This window comes from Branchiostoma belcheri, unplaced genomic scaffold (genome assembly GCF_001625305.1).
Source record: "Branchiostoma belcheri isolate BF01 breed outbred unplaced genomic scaffold, Haploidv18h27 scaffold32, whole genome shotgun sequence".
NCBI classification, from domain to species: domain Eukaryota; kingdom Metazoa; phylum Chordata; class Leptocardii; order Amphioxiformes; family Branchiostomatidae; genus Branchiostoma; species Branchiostoma belcheri.
Window position 1 is genome coordinate 2,236,683 of NW_017803932.1, and position 13,784 is coordinate 2,250,466.

At 42.7% G+C, this 13,784-nt stretch overlaps 1 protein-coding gene across 1 annotated transcript in view; it reads right to left on the bottom strand.

Annotated features, from left to right (window-relative positions):
* LOC109474815 (multiple epidermal growth factor-like domains protein 6) overlaps positions 1-13,784 on the bottom strand; it is a 44,620-nt gene that overhangs the window by 9,251 nt on the left and 21,585 nt on the right. Inside the window, exons 14-21 of the mRNA XM_019775207.1 lie at positions 4,668-4,703; positions 4,223-4,345; positions 3,604-3,786; positions 2,970-3,164; positions 2,425-2,573; positions 1,835-2,003; positions 1,241-1,375; positions 949-1,101 (exon numbers count right to left, since the gene is read on the bottom strand). Of these exons, the coding sequence (XP_019630766.1) occupies positions 949-1,101; positions 1,241-1,375; positions 1,835-2,003; positions 2,425-2,573; positions 2,970-3,164; positions 3,604-3,786; positions 4,223-4,345; positions 4,668-4,703 (1,143 nt within the window). The remainder of the gene's footprint in view (positions 1-948; positions 1,102-1,240; positions 1,376-1,834; positions 2,004-2,424; positions 2,574-2,969; positions 3,165-3,603; positions 3,787-4,222; positions 4,346-4,667; positions 4,704-13,784) is intronic.

The following is a 13,784-nucleotide window of genomic DNA, read 5'->3' on the forward strand; positions in this document are numbered from 1 at the left end:
CTTGTGGTAACATGTACATAACTAGAGTTCCACGATCTCATACCTTCGCCAAATGAGGTTAGCCTTTATGGACTAAGAAATTATAGATTAATTACTGATTGTGCAAATAGGATCCTATATTGCATCAATTATATCTGTAGATCATATTCTACACCAGAAGACAGTCTTATCTTATCAAAGAATGCCATTATAGTATTTCCTCATAAATTATGCAAATGAGGTCCTTATTTGAATAAGTTATGTTTAATTATGTTCACCTTTACATAACTTTCAAATATCCCAAGTATGAAATTCCAGGCAGTTACCACTATGTAATTATAACATTTTCTAATTAATTATGCAAATTAAGTCCTCATTTGCATTATTGATATCTGCCTGTATTTCTGCCGTTCTCAATTATGTATGACACATGCTTGAATAGTCCTATCATGGAATGCAGCTGATTAATAGACTTTCCTCATTAATTATGCAAATTACATTAATATTTGCATAATTGTAATATCATTATGTCAAGCATCACTTCAGCTACCTACATGCCAAAAATCACGACGATCCATCCACCGGTTCTTGAGTTATCAGCCTTTAAACATTTTTCAACTAACGCCCCTGCAGTTCCAGAGCAAGCAGCTAGGGGGCCCAAACGCACGTCACTTCTTCCCCAGCACGAGAGCTACCTACCATGCAAATTTCGTCACCCTAGCATGTCTGGATCATGGGATATCAAAACCGGAAGTTCAGCTGCAGTACCATAACAAGCCGCCAGGGGGCCCAAAATCTAATCAGTTCGAACTCTCATCAAGACCTACCCACCTATCAAATATCAAGATAATCCATCTAAGCTTTCTCGAGTTATGCTGTTGCCAGACACACACACACACACACACGGCCAGGAAAACATAACCTTCTCCAATTCTTGGCGAAGGTAATAACTGATGTGTCAGGACTTACAGGAGTGGAGACATTTGCTCCCAGTGTACAGTAATGCCCGGCAGCACAGGGTCCCTGGGGAGAGGCCAGGCCATAGGCTGTGCAGTACTGACCAGGAGAACAGGGTTCACACTGGGGTTCCTCATATGCACCAGTCGCACTACGGAAAGTTCCCTGGAAGAATACAAAAGGGACACACAGAGTTCAGTTACACTACATCAGATGATACTGTATTTAATTGTGAAGCTTATGACATGGTTTTATTTCATGATAGGAGGGAAAGGGAGGTTTCATGGTGTTTTAAAATCCTTACCGGTGGACATGGTGTGGGTACAGCACTCCTTGGTGGACAATAGGACCCGGGAGGACAGATTAACTGGGCAACCAATCCTGTGCCGTTACAGTAGTAACTCTGCAAGCAGTCATCACAACTGGCCTGGCCAGGGGACTACAGGGGAGACAAGAACAAGTCATAAACATATTAATAAATCAGAGAGGCAAATGTATACAACAAGAAATCAGAGATTTCAAAGCTCTGGGAGAAGGCTCTGGGAGTTTTTGCACGTTTATTGGCACAACCAAAGAGATTGTCTGACATACTTTATCTAGGACAGAAACCTAAATTGCAAGCTGAGAGTTTGATGTGACAAGCCATAAGTGTGTATATGTATGGTCTATCATGGCTCACTAAGAGTGATACATGTATACATGTATTCACAATGAAAAACATGTTCAAAGTTAAAAAATTTTAAGTTATCTTTTTTCTCTAAATTAGATATCGTGTCTCACAAGTCCTTGCTGTTCTGGGCCTCATTAGAGTCAGGGATGCATGATTCAATCAGACTATGTGTAACATATAGTATTGCAAGTTTTGCAAAAGCCCTTAGATTGTGGTAGCCTGACTTACAGTTTGGTATGTGCCAACAGGGCAGGGTTTGGGGTTGTATGCTGCTGCCTCCGTGTAGCTGCCAGCTGGAGTCTCGAGCTGGTTGGGACTGGATGCTCCACCCGTACAGTAGTACCCAGGGTCACATGGTCCTGTAGGCTCTGGGTTGGTGTCTCCAGCACAGTAATATCTGGAAAACACCACATACTGTCAGTTAGGATCTACCAGATGCTACCATTCTGCCATTATCTATTTTTGTTCTAACTAATTCATGAAAATATTTTGTCCAAAACTTTTTTGTACAGCAACTGCAAAACCCTATCAAGTAGACAAGTATTACTAAGTTTATACCATTGTGCCAAAGTCTTCCAATTGAAAATTTCTTGCTGCAGCCATTGAAATAGTATCTGGTGCACAACTTGCAATTTTAAGTATGGATCAAACTAAAAAGAGTTGAAGCAAACCATGATTGCTATTATTTCTTCCACGCTTCATTCAAAATAGGCCTGGTACCAGTCAATACACAAATAAAATCCACTTTAAACCCAGTGTATGTCTCAGTATATGTATGTACAGTACAGTACATTAGAACAGTTAGAATGTGTTCTCACCCAGGATCACACTGGACACAGTCCTCTGGCCCTGCTGCACCTGAGGAGTTACTGTATGTTCCCTGTGGACATGACGTGGGGATGGCCGAGCCTATTGGACAGTACCCACCGGCTGGACACACCCCACCGGTCAGGTCATCTGGTGGAGCCTGTAGACAAAGATTCTCTGTTACTTCATATTCCAAGACTTTAATAGAATGGCAAATATGCATCTTGTATTTCTATTCTCTCACCAGTTTGTGGTTGAACTGTTTCAACCACAATCTTCAAACACTTCCAAGAAAACATGCATTTCAATGTGAAATGAGCAAAAATCTAGTGTCCCTAAACCAAAAAAAATGCAACAACATCAATTCCAATGTCTGAATCTTGTATTTGAATCTTTGGAAGCGGCGCATGCAGTTAGGGCAAAATGCGTTTGAAGTATTCTAAGGAAGCCATGGAAGCCCAGACCGTACAGTCCAGAACACCTTTATCGAAGGTTATCATGGCCCGAGAAAAATATCACCATTGGGAAAGTAACTGCATTTTACAGTACTACATACCGATGAGGAGGCCCTGGACCTGCAGTAGAACCCAGCGTCACACTGTCCGGCCGGCTGGGTCAGGGCCAGCCCGTCACAGTACCATCCTCCAGGACACGCCACGCAGTCTGAACTCACCCGCAGGCCTGTGGAGTTACTGTACGTTCCCAGGGGACATGGCTGGGCAAAGTTACTGCCAGTGGGACAGTAATAACCCTATGGGAAACAATAGGTGTTACCAATGGGCAGCACAAAGGATTTATTTTGACTTATATCTGACTAGTAATATTCAATCTTTAGTGGGTAGCCCCTACCACAATTTGTTGATTTTCAAAGGGCCCCAGAAACAGATAACATAGGAAAAATTGGTACATATTAACATAACAGAAATCAAACCTACATACAGAAATTCACAGAAATGAAATCATAATAAGGATACAGAGATACAACATGATCATATACTGAATAACTTCAAAATTCTGAACCAATCAACAAATCAGTGACAGTGTTGTAGTCTAAAATCATAATAAATGCTCTGTTACCCGTAAATGGAAATCTGATACCAGACCTGTCAATTACACATCAACAAGTAGCTTTCACTTTTTCTTAGACAAAAAAGCTAAATCAACTTGATGGAAATATGGGTCTAGCTTACTTCAGGACAGGTTTTTGGCCAGGCTAGCCCCTCCTCATCACAGTAGTACCCAGAGATACACAGGGTACAGCCCTGGAAGGACTCTCCTGCTGAAGCGTTCAGGTAGAAGCCCTGTGGGCAGGGGTTGGTGTACATCCAACCGGTACCCTCTGGGCAGAAATGTCCACCCGGACAGTCGTCAGCCTGCACGGCAAACATTTACATTGTATAACTGCAAAAACAACAATACCTCCACGCAAGTTAGACTACTGTAAGCAGCCTCTTCCCTTGACCCCATGTCAGGGAATGTCTGTCAGCAGCCAAGTTGATGAAGTGACTTAATTCTACCACCTACCACAGTTACACCATTTCCTCTCCTCTTCATGTACATTGTAGGTTTTACATTGTATGGTTATAACAAGATTCTAATAGACTAAAGTATAATCTTTCAATGTACTGTACCCTTAGCCTGAAGAAACCTATACACAGAGAAAGCTTTGGGATCTGAATACCCAATGATTGCTATGGATAAACATCTCCGACATGACATCAACAATAGAATTCAAGACATTAACCCTACTTCTTTTCTTCTTTCTAAATCTATGTATATTCACAGAGTCATAAAATCCAGAATACTGACAGGAGCAGACAGTCCCCCTGGCCAGCAGTACTTCCCAGCAGGGCAGATCTGACACTCGTCCTCAGTCTGGAGACCAAGTTCATCGCTGTAGGTACCATTGGGACACGGTACAGGGTTGGGATCCTGTGCAGAAATGGTGCAAAAACATTTCAGATAGGATGTAAGCATGATGGCATGTCTAGTTTGAAGGCATTTTTCCACTGCTACATGTACAACATGTGTATAACCTTAGAGTGTTAGCATCTCATCTGATCCTGTCACATCTGTCATAGGTCATTGTACAATTTTGATGTCGTGGAATTTTCAAGCAGGCTGAAACTGGACAAACTGCGTACCATGATATAAGACATGATATAAGACATGATATAACAATGAAGTGCTCCAGAATATGAAAAAGGTGGCTAAGCACAGAATGTAGGTCACAGAATATGCATTATGTACTCACAATGTTTCCCCTGAGACAGTAGTAACCAGTTGGGCAGGGGTCAGTCTGTAGGTCTGGAGGTTTGTCCCGACCGGCCTTGCACCACATCCCAGCTGGACAGATGAGTTCAGCCAGCATGTAGGCCTGACTGGTCGTCTCCGAGTCACACCAGTGGCCCGGGTCACAAGGATTGCACTCCGACCAACCTTCAGCCTGAAAAGTAGAAGTAAATCAAGAAGACAGAGATTCACACATAAGTTTTTGTGAATTTCTTGTTTTATCAATAGTGTATTTCTCTGTTTATGTCTATATTGATATTTGTACTGATATCCTGTCAACAGAAAACCGACAACTTCCTGCTTCTAGGACCCAATGTCCTGTGCCTGACCTTTTCTGGTCTGTAGTGAGGTGAAAACTGCACCCAAGTGCTACATGTAGCATCATTCAAATGATTAAATCAAACACGCAAACACACAATGCAGACACAGGAAAAAGCCAAAATTACGTTTTCCACCTGATATTTTGCCAGATGCCTTTTACGTTTCTATATTTTAACAGGCATAGCTGCTACATAAAGCTGTCAGTATACATATGATTATTATGTTCAATATTTTCAAGTTCAACTGCTTACAGAATAAAAGCCTTTCCCACAGGGCACAGGTTCAACATTGCCAGTTCCGTTGCAGTAGTGGCCGGCTGTACAGTCCACACAGTCTGACAGATCGTCCTGTTCAATCTCCGAGTTGTAGGTTCCAGCAGGACACTCGGTAGGTAAGGATGAAGCCACGGGGCAGTAGGCGCCCTCGGGACAGTCCTCACAGTCTTCCCAGCGGGTGTTCCCCTGGTTGTTGGAGTACGAGCCACCGTGACAGGGGTTCTCTGTTGCTGTAGCCGTGCCGGCTGGGCACCAATGGCCTAACAAACAAAACATCACCATGTCTTCAGTATTACAAACATCATACACTGTGAATAGTTTCATCAGGTTGATAAGTCACTGAGTCAAGAAACTCTTTCTACACTGAGGAAGGTGACAGACGGTCACCAAAACATCGGCTGAATAAAAAGACTTCATTGTGTAGAAAGGGTCTCTTTACTCAAAACATCATAAATTTTCTGCATTTAAATGATAATTCCTATGAAACAATGTAATTATTATCTACCTGTTATGTGCATGTGGTATCTTTCTTACAAGCAGTTGACAATTAAGCCACTTTCTGTACTCAGCATTTTTAACACCAAGTACTGTTCACTGTAATATGAAACAACTTACAGCATATCTAACAACTACTGTTCACTGCACTCTGTAACTACTGACAGTATACCTGACAGTGTAATCTGTAATGATAACCAGATCTAACAGCTTACCTGTAGCACAGAGCCCAGATGGCTCAGTGGCCGCCTGCAGACAGTAGTACCCTCGGGTGCACACATAACACTCGTCTGAGTGCTCCAGGTTGGTCAGGTTACTGTAGGTACCGGCCACACAGGGGAACTGCATGGGGAACTGGGTCCCGGCTGGACAGTAGTGACCTTCTGCACACGGCTCTGGTGCCTTCTGCTGCCCCCCAGTGCCTGTGGGTGGGCATTAAATACATAGTTTTGGGTACAACGTACAGTTATCTAACTCTCTGTTTTCAACATTAAAACACATCAAACTAGTCTTATTTGGATCATGCACTACTCAAATAGTAACTTCTTTAGAAGCCCCAAATGACAAAGTGTCTAAGGAAAAGATTTTATCAAGAAAATGTGTTTGTGCTAAACACCTTGACCTTTAGCACAATTGCCACCAATTCTTTATTGGTTGTAGGATTACGCAGTACTGATGATATTGAGACAAGTTTGATCAAGCTTTCTGTACCTAGAAATTTTATGATAAACATAGTTTGTCATTTTTCTACATATTGAGGACACAGCAGACTGTTGGAAAGTAACCACTGGTATAGAGTAAAATATTTCACCTAAAAGGCAGGCAACACCTGCTGGACAGGTATCACACTGTGCAGCATTGGTCAGGTTACGGTAGTCTGTGTATGTGCCGGCAGGACAAGGGTTAACAACATCGTCTGGGTCGTCTGAGCCGGCAGGACAGAAGTACCTGCAAGTCAGGACAATATTGGACAGTATTGTAAGAGGTACATTGTACAAAACGTGTATATAACTTCCCTGTTTACCAATCATTACCAAATTACAAACATTTGCAATATCCACTCCAAATGGAATGAAACATTAGAGACATAAGAGATTTCAAACATCCAGGAAGTATTTAGGTTTTTATCAATTTATTTGCGTAACCAAAAAGATGACCTGATGTACTACAATAGGCCTAGTACAGAAACTTTGCTGGCTGAGAGTGAGAGGCCAGAAGTGCACAAACATTACTTGTTGTGGTAAACTTCAAGTGGGAACCCCCAGTGTCTTGTGGTTACTGTTACAGTAATTGTGTAGATGTACCTTAATTTAATGTCATTCTGAGGTTACACAATTCCTGCCATTCAAATACAGACAAACAAGCAAATGCAAACACACACATAAACCCGCCGAAAACAATTACACCTCTGTATACTTGGTGGTAATAACTCACCCAGGAGAGCAGTCTGTATCAGGCTGGGTCAGTGCAGGTTGTGTGCATGCTTGTCCAGCAATGCAAGGCTTACAGTCATCTACTTCATTTTGACCGACGTTGGGGTTGTATGTGCCAGCTGCACAGGCCACAGGGTCTGACGTTCCAGGCGGACAGTAGTACCCAGCAGGGCACTCCTGACAGGCTGAGGACACACTGGCACCTGTCTCTGCTGTAAAGGTTCCTCCAGGGCAGGGGGAGAGTAGGTAGTTACCTGTACTCACCGGACAGAAGTGACCTCTCTCACAAGGGATGGGTACTGCGGTACCTGAGGTAAAACAGAAGTAGTGACACATGGAGCCAGACATTAACGGAAGAAGAAGAAGAACATGGGCATCTACAACACAGGACTGAAACTCTACAGGCAAGTACACACGGCACACAATTTTACATTGTTCTTTAATATCATCCATACATATAGGAAGATTTTATATCAGCGAAGGCTAGACATCCAGGTAACACATTACAAAATACAACACCGGATTAATCCTCTAAAACAAATCCTCAGACATTTCAGACATCTGATGCTATCTTTTGTCAGAGATTGTCTTTCATCATTTTGAGTCACTGATGAACGAAATGATGAAGGTCATCTGAAACACCTGACTATTGAGAATTATCTAATATCCAGTTGCTGGATTTTTTAAAATATTTCACAAGGTAGGTTTTGTTGAGATAAAAACTTGGCAGAATCCATACATTAAAAACTTACCTTCAGGACAGTAGTTCCCCTCTGGACAATTATCACAGTTTGCCTGCTCCCTTCCTCCAAGTTCATTCAGGTATGTTCCTGCTAAACAAGGGGTGTTTGTACCACTGGTGGCCCCTTCTGGACAGTAGTGTCCACGAGAACACAAGTACTCATACGTGGGATAGCCAGCTGTACCTTCCAAACAGTAGTACCCTGTGACAGGAAAACAAGAAATTGGTATCTAGACATCTAAGAAATATCTAGACGGCACAACAAAAGAGACGGTCTTTGCAGGCTGAGAGACTGCATGAACATAACATGCATGAACATTGTCAAGAGGTATCTTAAGTAGGTACCACCCAAGTTACTTGCCACAACTATGTACAACCATGACCATAAGAGTATGCAATGCATGTATATTAACAATGCATGGTTACTTCACTAAAACCATTATTTGTAGGCAAGTCTTAGCAAAATCCTACCTTCCGGACAGTTTGCACATCCTTCATCTGAGTTCTTGGCTCCAGTCCTGTTGCCATACGTTCCAGCAGGGCAGGCAAGCTTGTTTAAACCATCCTCACAGTAGTAACCTATGTGTGTAAAGATATACAAACAGCTGAATGTGTACCCATGTCTGCAATGCAGTAGCACTTTTAAGATACTTCAATCTGTGAATGCTCATGTACAGCAGCTTCAAAATAGCCAATTACTCTATTTTAAAACTTTTTTTAAAAAATCCAAATCATTTGCCTACACATGTACATGTATATAGGCAGCATACAGACAGCTGCAGCCAGTGATACATGTATAGTCCTTATCTAAAGGACGGAAAGATGATGACATTACTGTAGCATGTGATATGGTATTTATCTAAAGTCCTGAGGGTACCTTGTGGGCACAGTCCATCTGAAGGTGTAGCAGATGTGCTGCCCTCCACACAGAAGTAGCCTGGGTCGCAGGTCAGGCAGGCTGTTGTGGAGGTGTTACTATACGTGCCTGCCTGACACTCCTCTGGCTGGAGATCCTTCTGTGGGCAGTATGACCCGGCCGGGCAGGGTGTACAGGCTATCTGGGAACCTGAGGCAACAATATCAACATCCTGTCAGCTGCATAACTCCTAAATTCTTACTAAATTCTGTTATCAAAGAGTATAACATCAAAGTTGTCAAATCATTTATATCAATATAAAATGAGTGCACACTACAACAAAACTCTCATTATTTTTCTGACACTTTTTCGAAAAAGTTGTATACTACTGTACAATTGTACCTTTATGTACATAACCCTAACAGATTACCTGGTGATCCACAGTCAAGATGTAGGTGCACAGCTTAAATTTTGGGTGCACAAAAGTATAAAATGTGTCCAGTATTTCGAGCCTTGGTACAGATACATGATTGTATAATTTTAAGCACTGACCAAGACTGTAGTATCCATCTTGACAAGCCGTGCCGGTGGTGTTGGTCAGCGGACATTCCTCTCCAGCTGGGCAGGGGATACAAGCCTGGCAAACAACAACAACAACATCACACCTGGCAACATGCATCAACAGGCTGTCACAATCATCATAGACTTCTGTACAACTTTGCTGTCATAGAATTCTCAAGCAGGCTGTGACATAACCAACTGCCGACAAGGATCTGAGACAGCCTTTTCATAACACTTGCCCAGCTACCCTAGGAATTCCTGTAGTTTGCGATTGTACGATGATATAACAATATGACCGGGCCCTTAGTTACATGTACTTTCTTGTACATATATGGGCTTCTGTTTATTTCAAAGACATACCGTAGCCGATGCTTCAGAGTATGATCCAGGGTAGCACAGGAAGCGGAAGTCGTCATATCTAGATGGACAGGCATACCCAGCATCACACACGGTGCAGGCCTCCTGCCCACCTTTACTGAAGCTTCCAACAGGACACAGATTCTCCGTGTCTGCCGTTGTGTCTGGACACTCATACCCCGGCGGGCATGTGGTGCACTCCTGTATAGAGGTCAGGAGAGGCAGATGTGAACAACATCAACATGGAAAACTGGGTACAAGGAGCTACAGGACTGGTATAGTGATTGCAGTATTTTCTAAATTCATTTGGCATAACAGTACAAGGGCCTCAGGCAGGCCAAAAGCTTCAATGTTGATCTTAAACAACAACTACAAAGTATCATTTACAAGCCATGTATCACAAAATGAACTTCAAGGCAAATCAAAATTTGTAAGATAAAACATGCACTGTAGTATAGCCCAAGCTGCTGTAAAAATGTTCTCTTCTAAAAATCCTATTGTAATGTTGAACAACTGACAGCCATGAACTGTAAAATATTCAAACTGGATTTGAGCCAATCATTAGAAAGACTCACGGTTTGGCGTCCGGTGGAGTAAGTTCCCGCAGCACAGTCGTAGCCTTCTGCTGTCGTCTGTGGACAGGCCTTACCAGCCTCACAGTCCACACAAGCCGTGGCATTTCCTAATGAGTACTGGCCCTGAGGAAACAGCACAGACAGTTAGCTACTGTAACTTTACTGTAACTGTTAAATTGCAGAAACTCTGCGGTTTTATTTTGGCAGTGACCTCTCCACCATGAATTCATGACAAGGTGAATTTATAACAGTAACTGGAACAGTTCTACATTCTTTGGTAATGTGATGAACATCAAGCAGCCTTACTGAAAGGCATGGTGCATTGCCGCTGCCATCTATACTGGGACATTGCCATCCTGCAGGGCAGGACTTGCAGATGTCCTGACCCCCCAGACTGTAGGTGCCAGGTGCACAGTCTGTCTGCAGGGCTGCAGTGGTGCTGCTGCAGGACCTCCCTGCATCACAGTCTGTGCAGAAAGACTGGCTGCCGTTCGAGTATGTGCCTGGGAGAAAAAAAACACTTTTTACACATCACTCTGTTTCCAGTTCCTTATACATATCAAATGTTCTGCCGTTTCATTCTAGTGATGCTGAGGTAGAGTGATGGATTCTTTCAAGAATGCACAGATTACTAATCTGGACATTTTGAGTGACATCCATAAAAGAGACATTTTTGTATTGTCAAAAAGTGCTAAAAAGTTTACAGCATATCCTTAAGGAGCCCGTTTGCCAAGGGCGGCTGACTGTTCAGTGTTGTAAATATTGCACTTTCATAAATGATGACAGATTAATTAACCGCAGCTTTGTGCAGACTAGGCTGTTATAACAGCATGGATAACTGCAATCAAAGTGGTTCTGTTAGATTCAGAATACATGTGTTATATTTACCTGGTAGACACTCGTACTTCTGGGCAGGGTCTGTAGTGGAGGGACAGGCATAACCAGCCTCGCAGGGGGTACAGGACAGCTGCTGTCCCACGGCGTATTGCCCAGGGGAACAGGGTACAGGCTGGGACTGTACAAATCAACAGCACAACTTGTTAAGCAACACATAATATATGTAACAGCATATTGGCAAGTCAATCATTGGTACATCCAATTGCAATCATTATGTTGAACAGGAAATGTCTTACACTCAATCATTAAGTATATCTTACATCACTAACTTCATAGTGTACAGATTGTTATAACTGTTACCAACCACCAAGCCTGACTTTGACTGTCTCACTTTACAGTAAACAATAAAATTCAGCAACAAATAGTTTCATAGCACATTGATTAGAACACCTGACTAAAGGAGTTAAAACTTACGCTTGCATCTGCACAGGAGAACCCAGCAGGGCAGTCTGTACAGTTGGAGGCCCCACCCAGGGCATAGGTGCCGCTGGTGCAGGTCACAGGGCTCAACCTGCAGGCATGGGGAGGTGCATGTGTTAACATGTGTGTGGTACACTGGAAACATTCTAAAATTCTGCAATATTCCAAAGTAATGCAGTACACAGTTAACACATGCAGAAGTACTTAATATGGCAAAAGTAGTCCGACTGCATCTATAAGCACTTTCAGTGACATCATCATCAGCACCATACATGTAACATTACTACAATTGTTGTCATCAATTGATTTTATCATACACTCTTTAAAAAGTTGTATCATATTACATATTAGACTAAGTTACAGATAGTACATACATTCAAATTTCAAGGTTATTTTTGTACTAATTGTAGATTCTGAAAAAGATTGTGATGCCCTCCATAGTTATGATTTTATCTTTATTCTTAAGACCAGAGATGGTCATCTTTTGCCACAGGAGTACAATACTCAGACATGCCACCCTACTCTCTATAAATCTAAATAAATCAGCAGACCTTGGATCCGGGCAGGCCTGGCCTGCGGGGCAGTCTGTACAACTTGTCTGTCCTGTCAGCCCATCGGTGGTCTGTCCAGCCTGGCAGGCCAGAGGCTGCTGGGAGGTGGAGGGGCAGGCCGACCCTGCAGGACACTCCGTACAGTTGGCCTCTCCGGCCAGGCTGTACTCCCCACTCGGACACTCCTGAATGGGGACATCTGGTGCTGGGCAGCTGTAACCTCCAGGACAGGGGTGGCACAGGGCGTCACCCTGTAGACAACAGCACTCTCTTTATAATTCTGGCTAAAGCGACCACTGTGATATCACAGTAACTACACTATACTAAAGCAAAACACACAGGCATGTAGGATATTAAAATTTACTTCAAAGTCATCTTCCAAGGAGACAAAAGATTTACTGAATCTCCACTAGTCAATACCTTCACAAACCCATTATCTTAGAGTTGGACTGTTGATTTCTCTAAAAAAAATGTCCCTTGACTGGTTTGAGTGGCCAATATATTTAGGGGCCGATAAATAAATACTAGGCAACAAGACAGACCTGTCAGCCTATGAAAATCTATACACTTGATCATGTTAAAAAAAAATGACAATTTGATAGGTGTTAAAGTGTAATGGATATTCATAGCTACTGAGGGAATGTAGTCTACATTGTTTGCATGGTGACAAAGTTCTATTGTAAAGTCTACTGACCAGAGTGCTGTACTCTCCATGATCGCAGGACAGCGGTGTTTGGGCAGGGTTGAGGCATGACAAGCCGGCTGGGCAGGGGGCACAGCTGGAGTTGCGTGCATGAGAGTATGTACCACCTGTACAAACATGTCACACAAACAGTCTTAGCATCCTTTCAGGATCTGGACAGGATATAATAATTGTTCAGGCATGTTTGTCCTATGTGTATAGATAGTATTCAGCACCAAGGAGAGGCATGTTTATCCTATGTGTAGACAGTGTTCAGCACCAAGGATAGGTATTTTTGTCCTGTGTGTGGAGAGTGTTCAGCACCAAGGACATGTACGGATGTCCTGTGTGGATAGTGTTCAACACCAAGTACAGTATGTTTGTCCTTTGTGTGGATGGTGTTCAGCACCAAGGACAGGCATGTTTGTCCTGTATGTGGATTGTGTTCAGCACAAACAACAGGTATGTTTGCCTGTGTGTGGATGGTGTTCAGCAAAAAGGACAGACATATTTGTCTAGTATATGAATAGTGTTCAGCACCAAGGACAGGTATGTTTGCCTGTGTGTGGATGGTGTTCAGCACCAAGGACAGGTATGTTTGCGTGTATGTGGATGGTGTTCAGAACCAAGTACAGGTGTATTTCTCTTGTGTGGATAGTGTTCAGCACCAAGGACAGACATGTTTGTCTAGTATATGAATAGTGTTCAGCACCAAGGACAGGTATGTTTGTCCTGTGTGTGTATTGTGTTCAGAACCAAGTACAGGTATATTTCTCGTGTGTGGATAGTGTTCAGCACCAAGGACGGGTAGGTTTGTCTTATAGAACATCACTGACATATGGAGAAAATATGTCAGATATTTTGCAGTTTAAATATCTTGGCAAAAACTTTTGCACTTCTTATCAACTGTTAAC